This window comes from Strix uralensis, chromosome 21 (genome assembly GCF_047716275.1).
Source record: "Strix uralensis isolate ZFMK-TIS-50842 chromosome 21, bStrUra1, whole genome shotgun sequence".
NCBI classification, from domain to species: domain Eukaryota; kingdom Metazoa; phylum Chordata; class Aves; order Strigiformes; family Strigidae; genus Strix; species Strix uralensis.
Window position 1 is genome coordinate 9,252,598 of NC_133992.1, and position 17,226 is coordinate 9,269,823.

Below are 17,226 nucleotides of genomic sequence, written 5' to 3' on the forward strand. Positions count from 1 at the left end.
AGCATCCCATAAGGAAAACTCCCATAACTGGTTTTCTGGAAAACCAGTTAGCGGTGTTGCCTTTTGCTGGTCATGGTGCGGCTGGTGGCAGCGCAGCTTCGGGCTGTTGGGATGCCAGCTGCACGCTGGCGGCAAGCACCAACGCCAGCCACGTTGGATCAATTAAAGCCCATTATGCCAAGTGAATGACTGTAATTATCTCAAATCTGGATTAATGCGCGCGCACAGCACCGTAATATAATCCGTCTGGCCGGTGGTTTGTAGGCCGTTGGAAGCCAGACGCAGAAGAGGATCTTGCAATACATGGCCGTATCCTCCCCCTCTCACCTCCTGCTGCTGTCTCAGACCCCAAGGATGGAGCTTGTCCCATTGGATGGATCCTGCACATGTAGTGTAGGACCTTTTAAAGCGACGTGGGGTGGTGGTTGCTCTCAACGCTGATGGGAGCAGAAGAGCAACTGGGAAGTGTAGAGGTGCTGTCACTCCTGCCAGTGCCGCCGGTCAATCCCCGTAATTAGCAAAACCAGGGTGGATGGAGCACTTCTGCTGGTGTCCCGGGGCTCTGTGTCTCTAGGACCCATCGGTGAGGGAGGAAGCACGTATTTTAGCCCACAGATCTCAAAGCTGGAGGCAGGGAGAGCCGCCGGGCTGCTCCTGGTCTTTAGGATTTGTCTCATCCCAGATCTCCTGGAGGGAGAATACGGAGAGCTGCTGGGTCTCGTCCCCAGCTGCAGGCAGGGCAGGGCAGCGGCGCGTCTGAAGGGTTAAGTCTGCGGGAAGCAGAGGGAACATTTATTTCTGAATCCCCTGGGCTGTGTGTGAGCCCCACGGGCCAGCTCTTTCGGCTGCTTCTTTCCCTGCCTGCTTTGGAGAGGAGTATTTTAGGCTTCCCCAGGAGAGGAGCCTGCTTAGCTCCAAGTCTGAGACCCATCTCCTCTCCACGTCCATCCTCCTGCCTGGAGCCCAGCGTGGGACAGGACCCAGGTGCTGAGGGGCAGCGCGTGGTCCAAGTTCACTGGTGGGCCTGGCACATGCCCCCCGTGTGCGGCTCATTACCGCGAGGTCCTGGGGGAGCTTCGACGTGAGACGAAACTTCTCCTCTTTCTGCTAGAGCGAGCCTAATGCTTTTGAGCTCTCCTTGTGTCTTGCCGGATCCTGCTTGGTTTTTCATAGCTCAGAGCGTAGCACCCCCTCAAGGGCAATTAGATCACTTCCAATTTGCCCGTAAGCCCATAAAACTGCAATTGAATGTAATTAAAAGGCCATAATGAGCTTCAGCAACCTGCGGGACCACTGCGCTTTTGCTCTCACCGTGCTCTTTTTGGAGATTGGGATGGAGTCAGGGAGGCTGCGAAGGTCAGTGGTGGCAGGGAGGATGAGGAGCTCCCAGCAGAGCTCCCCGGTTCCCGGGATGGGATGGACAGACACAGGGAAGCACCCGGGTGCCACCAGCACCATGTCCCTGCGCTGTTGGTGCCCATTGGGGAGGACTAAAGGGAACCCCGGGTGCAGCCCTCCATCTCTGCAGAGCAGAGGGAGCATCTTCCCCTCTGTTGGCATCTTTTGCTGCTGCTTTGGCTTCACCGATGCTCTTTGGAGGCTGGAAGGGTGCCAGCAGGGACGAGTCCCCTCTCGCCGTGGCCTGGTTTGCTCCTGGTGTGCGTTTGGGGAAGGTTAGTGGCAGGGGACAATTACAGTGATGGGGGCTCAGCCCTTGTGCTTTGGCAGTGAGGTCTGGCTCCCCCAAACCATCCTTTTGGGGGTGCATGGGGACACCCCAGAGGATGGAGAGGTGCAACCCCAAGCAGGGTTCACCTGGGGGGCTCATAAGAGAGCTGGGGGCATCCTACAGGCACGTGCCAGGCAGCGCCTGCGCCCTGAAAGCGTGAGGCTCGGGGGGGGGACAGCGAGCCCCCGCTTCGGGCTGCTTCTGACGGCAATGGCACGAGCTCAAAAGAGCCGCGGCGTTGAGTCCTTCAGCAGACGTCTCCCCGGCCCCACTGCCAGCCCAGGAGCCCTGGCAGCGGCACTACACTGCACCTATTATTGCCTGTTCCTGCAGCGGGTTCCCAGCCAGTAAATTAGGGGCACTCGCTGAGCCACTGACAGCAGAACAGAGCGCATTGTAAGAGCAAGGACAGCGCTGGCCCTTGAGGGATGAAATAGGAGCCTGTAATTTCTCAGGACTGTTGTGACATCTTTGCACAAGCGTGTGATTGAGTCACATTTGCTTTATCAGCAGAATCCTTGTTTGCCTGGGTGCACCCTCCCCCTCCACCCACTCCTGCCAGGCTGGGGGAGAGCTGAGCTGGGCTGCCCGCTCCCCTCCCCCTGGGCTTGCCTTTGCTTTTGCCTTTCCCTTCTCTCCAAGGGGCTCCTCACACTTTCCATATGTCACGCTCTCCCGCTTGCTCACGCTTCCTGCTTCTGCCTTCTCCACCCGCCACCCCGGCTCCTGCCGAGGGGGGCTCGGAGCCTGCCCCGTGGAGATGCAAACCGAAAAAACATGGGGTGGGGGGGGTCCTCTGTGGTTGGGGGGGTCCTCCATGGGTATGGGGTGTGGTTAGTGATGGGGGTCTGCCTGGGGCAGGAAGCTGGGAGTGCTGGTGTGCCGGAGGAAGAGGCGTTCGCAAGCATTTCCTCCGGTGACACGGTGGCTCAACGGGGAGAGCAGCTTCTGGAAAATTCCTCTTTGAGTCCTTCCCCCTCGGAGATGGGAATAGCCCCTGCAGGCTTCCGGCTCTGCCAGCGGCTCCAGGAACGGGCTGCGTTTTTACAGGGCTCCTGGGAGGGTGGGATACGATTTTTAAGGCAAAAAAAGACAAATTGAGCCCCATTGCTGGAGCTGAACATGTTTGATCAGCCCCGGTGAGGGGTCTGTGCCTCTCCTGCACACACACGTCCGCAGTGGGGCTGTTCCCCCCTATCCATGCTAGCTCTGCAGCATCAGGCAGAAGCATCTTATTTTTTGGTGTGGGTCCTGCGGTGGGACATCACCAGACCTCTGGGCATCCAGGCTCTAGCAGGCGATGGGGTGGGTTAGGGGTGAGTGTCTCCCAAAGGGGACCCCATGGTGCTTTAAGCCAGGCTGCCAAAAAATGGGAACATTGCTGAGCCCGTGGTCACCTGTGGGGAGAGACCCCCAAATGCCACGCAGCACCTGCCAGCCCGAGTCCATGGCTGAGACCACAGAGTCCTTCTTAGCGCTGGGGAGGTCTAATGTTACCTGCAAAGTTGCATCCAGAGGAGAAAATAAAATAGGAGAGGGAGAATGGGTGTTGGGGCTGCAGGGACAGAAGTGTCCGGGTCTGCCCCATGGGGTAGGGGTGCTCTGCGGAGCGCTGTCACGAGGTTTGGGGTGGGCACCACTTTGGAGAGCCCCCATCCACCCTGTCCCATGGCCCGGGGGTGGGATGCTTTTGCATTTCTTCTCCTTGTCTGGGAGAAGAGCAGAGGTTTCCCTGAGCTGTGGTGGTGGGGAGTTGGGCTGGGGGAAGGAGAGGTTGGTGTGCAGGGTGCAGTGGAAAAGCTGCTCATGGGCCCTCTGATCTCCTGCCATGGCCCATCAACCCCGTGAGGTGAAGTGCTGGCAGGAGGCAGCAGCTAATGCCTGTTGATCGCCTGCAAGGGTCCGGGCTGGCAGTGTGCAGAGGGGTGCTGCTGAATTTCCTCCAGCCAAGGAAACCCCCTGGAAGGGGACCCTGACACTGGGCTCGAAGCCCCAAAACGTGCCTCTGCTCCTCGCTGGGTTTGGCAGCGGCTGTGCTGAACAGTCTCGGGCAGGAGGAGGGAGCTGGGGGTGAGAAGCCGTGTGGCTTTGAGGTTTTAGTTTGGTCAGAGTGAAACCCGGCGGGAGGAGGAACCCACCAGGAGCAGAGAGCAGCTGAAACTGAGTTTCTCACTGTCCCTGAGCGGCTTGAACCACCGCGGCGTCACCCGGCACTTCTCGGGGAAAGCGCCGAGTGTGGCTGCAGAAACTCCCAAACCTCGGAGCAGGTTCCCGAGGAGAAACTGCACGTGGTGATTTTTAAGTGCTTTGGGAGGGTCTGAGAGGGATGTTCTTGGGTTTGTCTTTGTATTCCAAGTCCAGCAATGTAAAAAGAAAAAGCAAAAGTTACTTTTTGGTGAAATCACAGCTACTCAGGACAGGGCTCCTACACCCTTTTGCCTGTAGCTGTGGCAGCAATACTCCGAAGGGATGTATGAATAACGTACAGCTGCATCTTCTGACATCTCGGGGTGTCCGTTCCCAGGGATGCCTCTGCCATGTGCCTGGTGCCCAGGTGGCTTAAGGAGACCGGTTGCCTCTCCTTGCTGGGCAAAGAGTTACAAATGCAGTTTAATGTGCTTGGGCCACAAGATGACGGCTTGTTTCTTCACCTATGGGTGATTTTCTGGCATAACAGCCATGCTGCACCATGCAGGTCATCTCCCTGAGGTTGCCCAAGTCGGGCACTGTCAGGTCCATGGCAGCAGCCAGCATTGGAAGGGGAAGAGGCAGTTCTTGCTGCGTCCTCGCTTCAGTTCTCAGCTGTGCTGGTGTAAATTGAGAGCAAACTTACTCCAGATTGTAGGCCAGGGGCTATTTAAATTCATCTGCTGTAAACATACTCTCTGTTCACTCAAGTTTTTGATCAGGGACAAAAGTGAGGACCTGACCTCTTGTGGTCACTGTATTCCCATGGCCATTTTGACATGAAAACTACGGTCAGACCCCTGTGTCCTGCCCAGATTTGCTGCCTGCCCGTTGCTCTCAGCATCCCGCTTCATAGGTGGCTGCAGGCTGTTCACCACCAGTGCCTTGGTTTGCTGTGCTGGGGGAGGCGAAAGGTGGGGAGGTGGAAGCCTCTCCATCGGTTGAGGTTCCTTGGATGGAAAGCACACGAGGAGATTTCTGTACTACTTTTGAGGAATGAGAGTAAATGGACAGTGATTCTCAGTACCAAGTTTATTTAGGGAAACTCACCACCCGCAGAGACACTGAAAGAAGGAACAGTGCTCTCGGCGCTCGGTGCACTGCATTTACGTGCAGATTCACGTGCATTTGGGTGTCAGTTTTGAACCTGGTCAACACCAAAGTGACACTTGAGAGCAGAGGAGGAGGGCATTTCCCAAAGCCTGATCTCAGCTGCTGGTCCCGATCCCCTCCAGACGAGGCCCCACAGTGCTGCAAAGCCTTAACGCGGAGGGCTGATTTAAGGAAGGGAGTGGCAACCCAAATTTAGAGTTTCCTGCTGTTTAATACCAAGAATTGATCTGCTTTCTGATTAAGGAGGAAGAGGTGCTGAGGAAAAAAAAAAAAAGCGGAAGCGGGGGGGTGCGGGTGGCTTTCCAAATCTCGGCTGGCGTCAGGGCCCGGCGCGTGGGGTGCTTGCCGTGTGACGGCTCCCTGGAGCCACGGGGGCCTGCAGACCCCTCTGAGCCCACTCGGACGGGCTGTGGGCTTGTGTCCTGGGCCTGCAGCCCTCCTCGGCGGCAGAAAAGCGTGGGTCCAGGAGTCTGTTTGTGCCTTGAGATATGTTTTTTTTTTAACTTCCCCTCTCTCAGAAGCAGACTGCCGAGCCACCGAGCTGCTGAGTAAACTCCCTGGATATGCGAGAAAAGGTTTTCCAGCAGAGCTAGGTCACTGTAGTTTTACTGGTAAAGCCTCTTAAGCATAAATGAAGATTATACTGGTGAAAGCTTATGCTGGTACAGTTTATTCTGGTACAAATGAGCTATGCTGGGAAAAAAACACCTCTGCGCTGTTGTAATTGTTTCTGCTCTGGGACATTTTGTGGTTTAGAAACGTTAAAATCACAGCCCTCCTTGGTATTGCCCTATCAGCAAAAGCTGTTATTAGCTGTCGGGCTGCTGCAGGCGTACCCCGGCCAAGCAGCAACACTTGAAGAGTCCCATGCACTGGTTGATAAAATGCAACAGGAAAGTATTGCGAGGACTGGTGGCATGGTCGGATGCTTTCAGCAGCCGCAGCTCCCAGGGGGTCTCACCTGCCTGTCCGGGCTGCAGCCAGGCATGGATGTTTGCTGGTCCAAACTGGAGGTTTCTACTGTTGGACCCAAGAATGCCAAGGGGATGGAAAATAGCAGTGAAGCTGCGTTTGGTGCTTGTCTGCGCTGGTCTGAGTGTCTAAAGCAGCTGGATGAGAGTGGTGACAAATGCTTTATAAAGATGTTTTCTTCCCTTATTGGAAATTAATAGTAAAGAAGTGCTGTGTATCACGAAGCCAGGAGAGGAAAAAAAAAATTACAGAGCAGGTTGATTCAGCAGTCGAGATGCTAGCTGGAGTCTTGCAATAGCCAGGATCTATTCCCAGCTTTGGCTCCAATTTCCTGCATGACCTTGGTGAGGGTCACGTAAGCCTGTGCCCTACTTGTGCCGTCTGTCTGCTAGCGGGGCTGCTGCCTCGTCGGGGCATTGCTGTCCCGTGCCTCGGTTTCCCCGCCTGTGAAGCAGAGATGATGGCATCCAAAGGAGATGTTGCAAAGCCAGGTACCTGCTAAGGGGAAAGGGCGCCCTGCCAGAAAAACAAGACCCAGGCTCCTTATCTTGAGGCCAGATCAAAACCCGCTGGCTCTAGTCTCTGCGATGGTTTCAGCTGAGCAGTGTTCCTCTGCCGCGGAGGAGGAGAGCTGAAAGCACGCACATGGCTCTGTACAGCCACCGCGCTCCATCGCTTGAGATGGATCATGTGGCCCTGCCCTAAATGTCTTATTCTTTGGGAAAAATTCCCAGCCAAATTTTGTGGCTCGCGGGTTCGTAGTTTAGAGAAAGAAAAGGAGCTTCATTGCAAATTCTTCAGCTGCTAAAGAGCTCTCGTTTCCGATCTCCCAACTGCCATGGGGCATCTTATAAGATATATAGAGGTCGTTGTGTTTAAACAAAGGACACACAGAGAAAATAGCTGCAATTTATGGGTGCGGCAAGAGGGGAAATGCTTTGAGAACTTTTTTTTTTTTTTTTTAATTTAGAAACAGGCACAGAGTTTATTTTGGTCAAAAGATAGTCACACACACCAGCTTTAAATGGCAAAACTACGCAAGAAAAAACGAATAGTCTCACACTGCTTGAACTGAAAATGTGTTTGGGAAAATACCTCCCCCGTTTGCTGCAGTCCAAGCAGTATCCATCAGTTGGGGGGTATATTTGTTTCTATTGAAGATATTTGTCAATTTAGGCTTTTTTCCTTTTTAAATTAATTTTTTTCCAGCGATCCTTTAGCATTCAAGGTCCTATAGGATGCTTGTGATGAGTGAGGAGGGGAGAATTCTCACATCCAGATCCGGATCCGCATCTCTCCACCTCGAGTCATTATTTTCCCCAAACCCATCTTCCCTCTGGAGCGTTACCCCTCAAGTGGGGGCTGGCAGCATCTGCGCTGAGTTGCTTCAGGCGGACTTTTGATTTTGCTAAGGAAAAAAACCCAACCCTTTTCCATATTTGCTGGTTGGTTGGAGGTGAATGTTTCCCATTGCTGCGGCTCCTACAGTGGGGTTTTGGGCTGTGGAGGAGGAAGTGTTTGGATGAGGAGTGGAAACATCCCGGTGTCCAAGGGGTTGCTTTGAGCCCAGCTTTTGAGTCATGATGCTCTGAAGGAGTTCAGGTTTGGTTCAGATTTCAGAGCATTTGGCCAAGGGTTTTGGGTGAAAACACACCCAAATGTGTCCATGCCTGCACACACTTCTCCCCGACAGGCCTGTTCAGTGCAAGGTTACTCCTCCTCTCGCCTTCTTTCCTTTTTGTTGTTGTTGCCTGAATTATTTTCTCCAGCCCAGCCCTACCACACACACCCAGTTCCTCACTGGGTGCCGAGGATTGCCTCTGCAAGGAAAGCAAAGTGTGTAAACAGGATGGGTGAGGGGAGCTGGCTCAGGGGCACGGGGTGCCTGGGGAGGGGGAGCTCCTGTGGTACCCAGGGGATGGGTATTTTGGGAGAGGTGTCGGTTCCGCACGTGCTTTGCTTTCTGATGTGCTTGAGTAGGCACGGGCTGGTCGCCAGTAACCTGCCTGTGACCTCTCCTGCCTTAAATATTCAGGATCTTTTAAAAGGAAGGACTGTGCTTCGCTGCCTTCCCTTGGCCAGCAGGTCAAGTGCCTGTTTCCCCTGGCCCGGGGATCCAGCACATCCTTGGAAGGTCTCCGTGCATCACCTTGCTGACGGGTGTTTCTGAGGGTCCTGCCTGGGACCCCGTGCCCAGACACACAACTGCTGCAGGACGAGCTCCTGCCTTTCCTCCCGTGTAAAGACCAAAAAGCAGAGAGCCAGGCAGCACGGTCCTGCTGTGCTAAACCCCAGGAGCAGACTAAACCCCAGGAGCAGACTAGACTAAACCCTAGGAGCAGACCCTGAAGCCTCGAGGAATTTACCGGGGTTCCTGTTGCGCCGCCCGCACGTCACTGGGCCACGGGTGACGTGGTGGCCACCGGTTGTTTTCTGTCAACATCCTGTGAGAGCCGATGTGAGGTCAGGCCCCTGGGGATGGGGATGCACAGCCCCAGAGACGCCTGCCAGGGCTGGTGGTGTCGGCACCAACGGTGGCTCCCGGCTGGAGCACAGGGTCTGGGCACGTGTCCCCTCTGCCTGTCCCCCTCAGCCGTGCAGAGGGAGTTGGCAACATCCCAGCCCAAGAGCCTCATCCCCATTTTTGCATCCAAATCCCCATTTTTGTATCCAAGCCCCCTCCCCTCCTCTACCCCCCGCCCCAGGGATCCCACTTTAGTGTCTTGTGTGGGAATTTAAGGAATTATCTGTGCAGGGAGTAAGCCTGTCCTGTGGTGTGTGTAATCCTGCTATGCCTGCAGCGGGGAAGGTGCATCAGGGGGGTGCTGGGGGCGGCTGGGCTGCGTGGGGGGGACACGTGCCACGGGGAGCTTGGGGTGTCAGGACAGCATGGCTGCCCGTGGCAATGGCTCTGCGTGGGGGAAACCCTCGGGGGTCTCTGTGCCCCACCAGCACCCTTGCGAGGCAGGGATGGGGCTGAATCAAGGCTGGAAGGAAGGTGCCAGGGCAGGAGGTGTGACCGTGTGGGGTGCAGTGGTGGGACTTGGGGTGCAGCGATGGGACTCTGGGTGCCGTGGTGGGACTCTGGGTGCAATGGTGGGACTTAGGGTGCAGCAGCAGGATGCTGGGTGCCATGGTGAGATTTGGGGTGCAGTGATGGGACTCTGGGTGGAATGGTGGGACTCTGGGTGCAGTGATGGGACTTTGGGTGGAATGGTGGGACTCTGGGTGCAGCAGTGGGGTGCTGGCTGCACGACTGCAAGAGGAGCATCACTGCTTGGCTGGGCCTTCGCTTCTTCCTGCTGAGGTTTCCCCTCTGGGATCAGTGATCTGCGGGGAAGATTGCTGGGGCTGGGCTTGCTGTGGGTTCATCAAGCGTGTTTCTCACTGGGTGACGTTCCTATACTAATTACTCCGAAATCCTGGGGAGACAGCTGACCCCATGCAGGTGGCTGAAGGCACTATTTCCCAGAATTTAGTTAACTTTGGGGCCTGTAGCTGAAAGCAGTGGCTCCCAGACCTGCCTGTGAACAGCTATTGGCCAAGCAGCCTACCCCGCTCTGGGGCCATGTTTGCTGATGTGAACTGGGGGGTCCCAGCAAGTGTTGGGGTGAGCGATGGCGATGCCGTGGGGCCCCTGCCCACGCTGCCTGTCTGCCCACGCTGCCTTCCAGCAGCTCCTCCTTGCAGCCCGCTGGGGGCCACGAGCCAGCCCCTTCCTCGCTCGGGATTGTTTTGCAAGCAGCGTGACAGGATGAGGAGGAAATGTGCCAGGAATGGCTACATGTCTCCTCTCGGGAGAATCGGTGTCTATTTTTAACACCCCCCCCCTTCCCGCCCCCCGCCTTTCTCCCGCTCCCCCGGGACAACGGAGCTGCTGGGGCGCAGGCAGACACAGCCCGTCCGCTGCTGCCTGCAGAAAGCTGCCCCCCGCTACCCGCCCAGCAGGCTGGCCTGTTCCTCCTTGCCGACATACTCAGACTTCCCCATCGCACGCTCGTGCCCTGGGCAGACACAGAACCCCCCCCCACCCCGTGCAATGCACAAAAACACGTTTTCGCCGCCAAACTGCCCTCCCTGCTGCCGCAGCGGGCAGCCCCGCAGGCGCTGCTCCTCAGTGCTCCCCACGCATGGCCTGGCCCTGCGATGCTGTGATAAATTTGAATTATTCTGTAGCAAGGAAGGGCATCTGTCCACTCCCGTGATGGGGTTGCTACCCGTGCATCAGCTGGAGCAGCGATGCTGCCTCTGCGGCAGAGTTTAGAGCTGGGATGCAGCGGTGGGCGAGATGGAGGAGGGCAGTGACGATGGGCTGGTGAGGTGGGAATGTTCTCAGCAGCTGCCTTAACGCCCGCGTAGGCACTCCAGCAGAAGGGGGGTTTGAAAGATGGAGGGTGCATTGGGAATTTCGGGGGCAGGTTGAAAAACAGCCCCTCGGCGGGGTGAGGAGCGGGGGGCTGCTGCGTAGGGCTTGCTGTGGCGATGTGCCTGTCCTAGACGGGAGACTCAGCCCCGTTTCTCTCTTTCCTCTCTTAACAGATTTCTCCAACCAAGTCAATTCGACGTCCCTGAACTCTCCCACGAGTCGGGGGCCCATGGCCACCCCATCCCTCCACCCGTCCATTGGGCCGGGCATCGGCTCTTCGCTGGGCTCCCCAGGCCAGCTCCACTCGCCCATCAGCACCCTGAGCTCGCCCATCAACGGCATGGGACCTCCGTTCTCCGTCATCAGCTCCCCCATGGGCCCGCACTCAATGTCCGTCCCCTCCACCCCCAGCCTGGGATTTGGCACCAGCAGCCCGCAGGTAAGGGGAAGGTGGCAGGGACATTGCTGCTGCCTGTTTAGCCGGGGAGAAGCCACCTCCCTGGGTTTGCTGATCCAGAACCGGCTCTGGGCTCCCCACTGCAAGCCCTGGCTCTCAGGAAGCTGGGCTGGCTGGGCACACACAGGGAGATAAACCCCATTGCAAGCAGGTGCTGAAGGGAGTAAAAAAGCAGAAGCCCAAGGGGGAAACTAAGCCAGAGGCATTGTGCTCCTCTGGCCAGAGTTGGGGGGCTGCAGCCGCCTTTGGGGCTGCCCTCGGTGGGTTATGAGGGACCAGCACAGCCAGGCTACGGCCATCCATCACCTCCCATCACTTGTCCCCTCCCATCCTCCCCTGTTCATCCCCAGGCTGGGGATGAAAGGGGAGCAGTGACTACCCCTGGGTCACCCGGGGGCTGGTGTAGCTCTGGCAGGAGCCTGAGCCACCCTTGGACTGTCTGCACCCCGTGTTCCTCGCCTGAGCAGTCCCATCCCCTCCCTGGGAAGCTGCACGTCCCCTCCAGGGCCAGCCCGTGGTCCCCATGGCACGCGTCGAGGGGTCCCCTGCCCGCTGCCCCTTTCTCCTTGCAGGGGAAGGACTGGCATTCGCTGGCTGAAGATTATGTAAAAAACCTCCAACTACGGAGAGATAAGCTCTTTTTAAAAATAGCAAGATCGGGGCGCGCAGGCCAGCCCCTGCCACCTGTTGCTGGCTGCTCGCACGGTATATGTTTAGTAAAAGGGCAGATTAAGGAATTGGCCGCCACCTGCCACTCGCTGCGGGTTTATTTATTCCAGGCCTTCTCTGGGAGTCAAGCACCTGCCGGCACCTTTATTTTTAAATATTGGCCTGATTTATTTCCAGAGATAACAGGTCTTTCTACCCGGGGCTGGGGAGGGCTGTGCTGTGCTGAGTCCCAACCCTGGGGACCCCCAGGCAGTTTCCCCAGCATCCCCATGTTGGCTGGAGGGGTGACAGCTTTATTTGCCTTTTGAGGGGCTTCTCCAGGCAGGATCCAGCCCGTGACCCCCATAGATGTGCGGGGACCTGTGGCTGGGTCCCGCTCCCCAGCGCGGGAGATGTGTGGGGTGGACGTGCCACCTCCCGTCCCGTGGCCAAGGGAAGAGGAACTGAAACGGCGCCTGGGAATGGGCGGCCAGAGCAAAATTAGCAGCGAGAGCACCAAAATGGTGGGGAAGCAGTGGGAAGGGGGGATGTGAAGCAATGCGGGGGTGAGCCGCAAGCTGGGGAGGAAACAGGGAAGGGGTGATGCACCCCCAGCGTCAATTCTAAGGCGCGGTTGGCTTTAGGGACTGGCGAGCTGAGGGAACTGAAATGAAATGCAGCCACAGGACAGAAAGGGGAATTGAGAACGTGGTCAGATGGTGCCGGGGAGCGAGGTAGCAGTGCGGCGGCTCCAGCCCTCTCAGCGTGGTGCAGGCGCCCGTCCTTTGCTCAGGGACTTGTCTTAAGTGGTTTTCTTAGAGGTGACAGTCAGGAGGTCTTCAGCCTAATGGCTCCCGCCATCTGTTCCCTGTCTGGGCGCATTAGGTCCCTGTCCCCGTCCCTGCAGTGGGTGGAAGCACCTACCTGGGCCTGTGGAGGAGCACAGGAGGAGGAGGAGGGTGTGGGAGGATGCTCGGAGGGGAGCGTGGCCCCCCGCGTCACTGCACCGGTCGGCAAAGCGCTGGGGGTAATGAGGCGTGCGGCCCCCGTCGCCGGGCGGGGATGGCACTGATGGAAGGTGGTTTGAATCAGATGGCAGATGCCACTTGCCATCAGGCCATGCCTCGTCGCCTCTGGAAAAGCCAGCAGAGCAGAAGGGCACGGGGCGTGCGAGGTGCGGTGGGTCCCACAGGGTGGGGCCCCTCCACCCCAGCTCCTGCCGGCACCGGGGTGGGAAGGAGCCAGCGAGCTCCCAAAATCCAGAGTGCTTTCCCTCTCTGGTTTGGTCCAGTGGAGGTGAGGAACCAGCAGCCCTTGGTGCCGGCGCTGGAGGATGCTCAAAGCGCTCCCAGCACCCTCCTTCCAGCACTTTCTAGGACCTTGCATGGTTCCCAAATGAAGCCCCAAAATCCAGACATGAGGCAAGGTGTCCTGCCACAGGATCCCAGCCCCCAGGGAGCCGCCAGACCCCCTCCAGGAGGGGATGCTGGCACCGAGCTGGGCCAGGGGTGAGATTTGCAGTGGTGAGCAAGGTCCTAGCCAGACTGGGAGGTTAGACCCAGCAGCTCTGCTGCTTACTGGGATTTAGCACATATTTAAACCCTCTTACCTAAAAATTCTGGGAAGACAGGAAAAAAAAAGTGCAGGATTTTCAGTAAGAGCTGAAAGGGAGGGACTTTCCACGGGATTCTCAGGCGCAGCCGCCCCAGGCATCGCTGGCAGCAGCTCGGGGCGCCCGGGGGCGAGCGGGGAGAGATCAGACACGGGATTAGGCTTTTCCAGAGCCGCTCTCTGCCTTTGCACAATGCTCTTTGTAAGGGTGCCTGGGGGACCGGAGAAGGGGTTTGTTTTTTTTGGATGGGAGGAGGAATAAAGCTCTGCTTGCCAGAAGGGACAGGATTCCGTCCCTGGTGCAATGAACTGAACAAGGAAGGGAGAGGAGCCGAGGAGTCCCGGCGTCACTGGGGAAGCAGAGCGCTGGTTCCTCCCTCGTCCCTTCTCACTTGCTGAGCCAGAGTTGTCCTGCCCCAGAGCAGAAGTGCTGTGCCAAGGCCGCCGGCCGCTGCCTCCCCTTCTGCCTCCTCCCTGCCTGCACGTGCTGCCGGTTTCACTCGGCGGCCGCCAGCAGCGAGGGGAAGGCACGGGGCAGGCGCCGGGCTGGTGTGGGAACCCCAGCGAGCACGTGGTGCCTGGGCTGAGGTTTTGGGCCGGCGCTGTGAGAGGAACCAGTGACTTCCCCCACCCCAGCCCCTGGCTGACTCAGCTCTGACTGGGGCGTCCTGCTGATGCATGGGACCCCCCACCCTCCTGAGCTGGTGCAGGGGCTTGGCCCGTCTTGCTCTGCCCATCATCCCCCCCCCCCAGCTGCTCCTGGGGGGCTGCTGGGGCTGGGAGAAGTGGTGGCAGAGGGCTTATCTTCAGCAGGCGGCCGATGGCCTCTGCCCTTGCTGCCATGTGGCAGCGGCCGGTGACGCAGCGCGACACGAGCCGTAGCCACCAGCTGCACCTGGAAAATGGCTCCGTTTCTCAAGAAGTGCACTGGGGGAATGCTGGAGCTGGTGTGCCTGGGGACCCACAGATCCCAAAGAGAGATGCTTCTCCCTGGGAACCCGCTCGTCCCTCCCCTCTCAGCCCCATCGCAGTGTAACCAACCAGCAGCTAAAGCCCAGGAGCCTGTATCTTGGTGACATCAGCTCCCGGCTGCCTTTGATTCATCAGCTGGCACAGGCAGGGTGGGAGAGGGAGGCAGATCCATCACATTTCTCCAGGGTGGGTTTACCTTGCTCTGTTCTGTGGTTGTTAGTCATCAGCCTGCCAAATATTCCCCACCAGTCTGGAGGCTTTAAAGCCGGAGGAACGGCTGCGCTGCTCTAATTGACAGATCACAAGCCCTGGGACTTCCCTGAATTAATTTGTGACAAGTGCAATTGCTGAGTATCTCTATTAGGGTAGAGAAACACAATAAAACAAAGCACAAATCCTGCGTATCCAACCTGGATTTAGAAGTTGGCAGGGACGGAGGCTCTGTGACAGTCCCTGGCAGGCTGGTCCCCAGGAGGACAGCCACAGCGGTCCTGGCTGGTGCCGCATCCCGAGCTGACTGAGCCTGGCTCCCGTGTCCACCCCCAGACCTCCCTGAACCTGCCCTGCACTGGGCCGGGATTGCTGTGAGCTTGTCTCTCTTATTAAGATGGGTTGGTCCTACTTGTCCATGCCTCAGTTTCTCTCTGTACACGGGGGAATAACAGCCCTGCCTTGCTGCACAGGGAAATGTGGGAATCAACTCAGGAATCCTTCACTCAGTACCAGAGCCGGCAGGGCCATGCCAGCACTCAGCTTCCACCCAATTCTCTTCTTTCTTCACTGTCTGTTGGGGACCGAGCTCACCGAGGAGGGAAGGAGGGGTGTGTGGACATGCTGCTGGAAGGCTGGAAGTTGCAGAGAAGTGTCCCACCCAAGCCAGCTCTGGAAAGCCAGTCCCCATTGCATCTGGGATCTATTTATTTGCTGTGAAGCTTTCCTTTGGAAAGATAATGCTAAAAGGATGTCTATAAATTGCAGAACTAAAGCGCGAGTGTCCTGGCCTTCATCATCCATGCAAGCGCTCACTCCCAGCCAGCAGCTCTCCTGCAAGCCATCGCTGAAAATCATCTTCCCTTCCCTGCATCCCGAGGTGGCGTGAAGCTGCCGTGGGGACTGTGCCATGGGCAGGGGTCTGGCAGTGCAGGAGGAACTTGCTTTCCCCTTAAATCATGCAGGAGCATCCTTCATGGGGTGTCAGCCCTGCGTGGCTCCTGGCAGTGCACAGGGACTGGCCACATCCCTGCTCCTGCTCTGGTGCCGACAGTGAGACCCAGTGGCATCCTGCTGCCAGCTCAGAGCCACACCAGCTTTCACACCAGGGCAGCAGATGAGCGACTGTGCCTGTGGTCTCTGGACTCATGTGTCCAAATCCTCCTCCTGGTTCAGCTTTGTGGGTGGGTGTTTTAAGTGGAAGCTCAGCCCCGACTTGGCCCTCCTGCCCCATGTCTGAGTGCATCTGTGCTGCCTTGGCTCCCCGCTGAGCACTGTCCTTTTGTCTCAACAGCTCAACTCGCCCATGAACTCAGTCAGCTCAGAAGACATTAAGCCACCCCTGGGGCTCAATGGAGTCCTCAAAGTGCCAGCACATCCCTCAGGAACGATGGCCTCCTTCACCAAGCACATATGTGCCATCTGCGGGGACAGATCTTCAGGTAAGGCTGGTGCCTGCCCCGGTGCGGGGGCTCCCAGCAGTGTGCTGGGGCTGTGCTCGGTGTGGATGCCCTGAAGAGTGTGGTGAGGGTTTGCGTGGCTCCCTGCAGCACAGTGAGTGCAGGGGGGGACTCGCCATCGGGAGAGGAGCTGCCCATGCCCTCAGAGAAGGGGATGAAAAGTCCCTTATTGAGCAGCCTCCCCTAGCCTGCCTGGTCTGGGGCAGGCTCTGAGCCGAGCCAGGAGACCCGAGGTCTTTGCTCAGCAGTGGTGTTACATCCTCAGCCCTGAGCAGCACAGCCCCTCTGAAGACAAGGCTAGAGTGAGTGTCCCTCTCTCTCCATCCTTTGATCCTCAGTGGTATTGTCACCTAGTGCCAGATAAAAAGATGTGCTTCATGTGGAGTCTCGCCACTCCTGGGAGATAAAGATGTGCTAATTCCCTTCACTCTCATACTGGTTTTAAAAGCTTTCAGCTCCAGAAGTGCTGTGGTCCCCTAGTTTGTCCTTGGGGACACCTCCTGCGCCTGTCGGGCTCCAGGGCTGGAAGAAGAGGGTGGACATGTGGGGCAGAACAGGCTGGGATCTGAGTCTGGTGTGGGGAGTCTGACGGGTCGTGGGGGGTTCAGGGGGGCCCCCCCCTTTTCACTGCTGTGCTGCCTTGCCCCTGATGTATGGCGAGGGCTTTTCCTGGGTATAAGGCAGGTTGTAGCCCATGGAGGGCATCCTGATTTTAGGGAAGTCAAGTCAAGATGAAGCCGCTGCTCTTTAGCTCCTGCTCACAGCTCTGAGAAACCGCTGCTTCCCCCCGCCAGGGCTGGGAGAGGCCCTGGGAAGAGCTGATGGTCTTTGCGGTGAGGGAGAGCAAAGGGGGTTGCTGGGGGCACCTGAGACACTCAGTGAGTCGCTTTAACCCGAGTCGCATCCCCCCGCAGGTAAACATTACGGGGTTTACAGCTGCGAGGGCTGCAAAGGCTTCTTCAAGCGCACGGTGCGGAAAGACCTCACCTACACGTGCCGCGACAACAAGGACTGCTTGATCGACAAGCGCCAGCGCAACCGCTGCCAGTACTGCCGCTATCAGAAGTGTCTTGCGATGGGGATGAAGCGAGAAGGTAAGGCAGAGCCTGGCCGGAGCACCCATGGGTGCTGCAGGTCCCTTTCTTTCGTTGGGAGGCTCCAGCAGGTTCCTGCCGGTCAGCAGCGTGGCAGCACCATGGGCACCAGAGCCAGCACGAGCCTCGCCAAGGGCTGCCTGCACCTGAGTGCCAAAAATATGTGTGTCTCGTTTATGTTTTGCTTCTGTGCCACAGCCGCGGCCTCTAATGGGCTCCAAAACAGCGCTAAGTCCCAGAGTGGTACCCGGGTGATGGATGGTTGCATGTTAGTAAATGAGCCAGCGCCCAGAGGCACAGCACCGGGGTGGGGGGGGGGGGGGGCGGGCAGTGAAAGCAGACAGTGCTCACGAGGTCCTTTGCTGTCCTGGAACTTGCACTCCCCATTTTGCACCAGCTGCCTCGTA

At 57.6% G+C, this 17,226-nt stretch overlaps 1 protein-coding gene across 2 annotated transcripts in view; it reads left to right on the forward strand.

Annotated features, from left to right (window-relative positions):
* RXRA (retinoid X receptor alpha) overlaps window positions 1-17,226 on the forward strand; it is a 117,103-nt gene that overhangs the window by 64,870 nt on the left and 35,007 nt on the right. For both annotated transcript variants that reach the window (XM_074891149.1, XM_074891150.1), the window contains exons 2-4: window positions 10,541-10,806; window positions 15,560-15,707; window positions 16,640-16,819. In XM_074891149.1, the coding sequence (XP_074747250.1) occupies window positions 10,541-10,806; window positions 15,560-15,707; window positions 16,640-16,819 (594 nt within the window). The remainder of the gene's footprint in view (window positions 1-10,540; window positions 10,807-15,559; window positions 15,708-16,639; window positions 16,820-17,226) is intronic.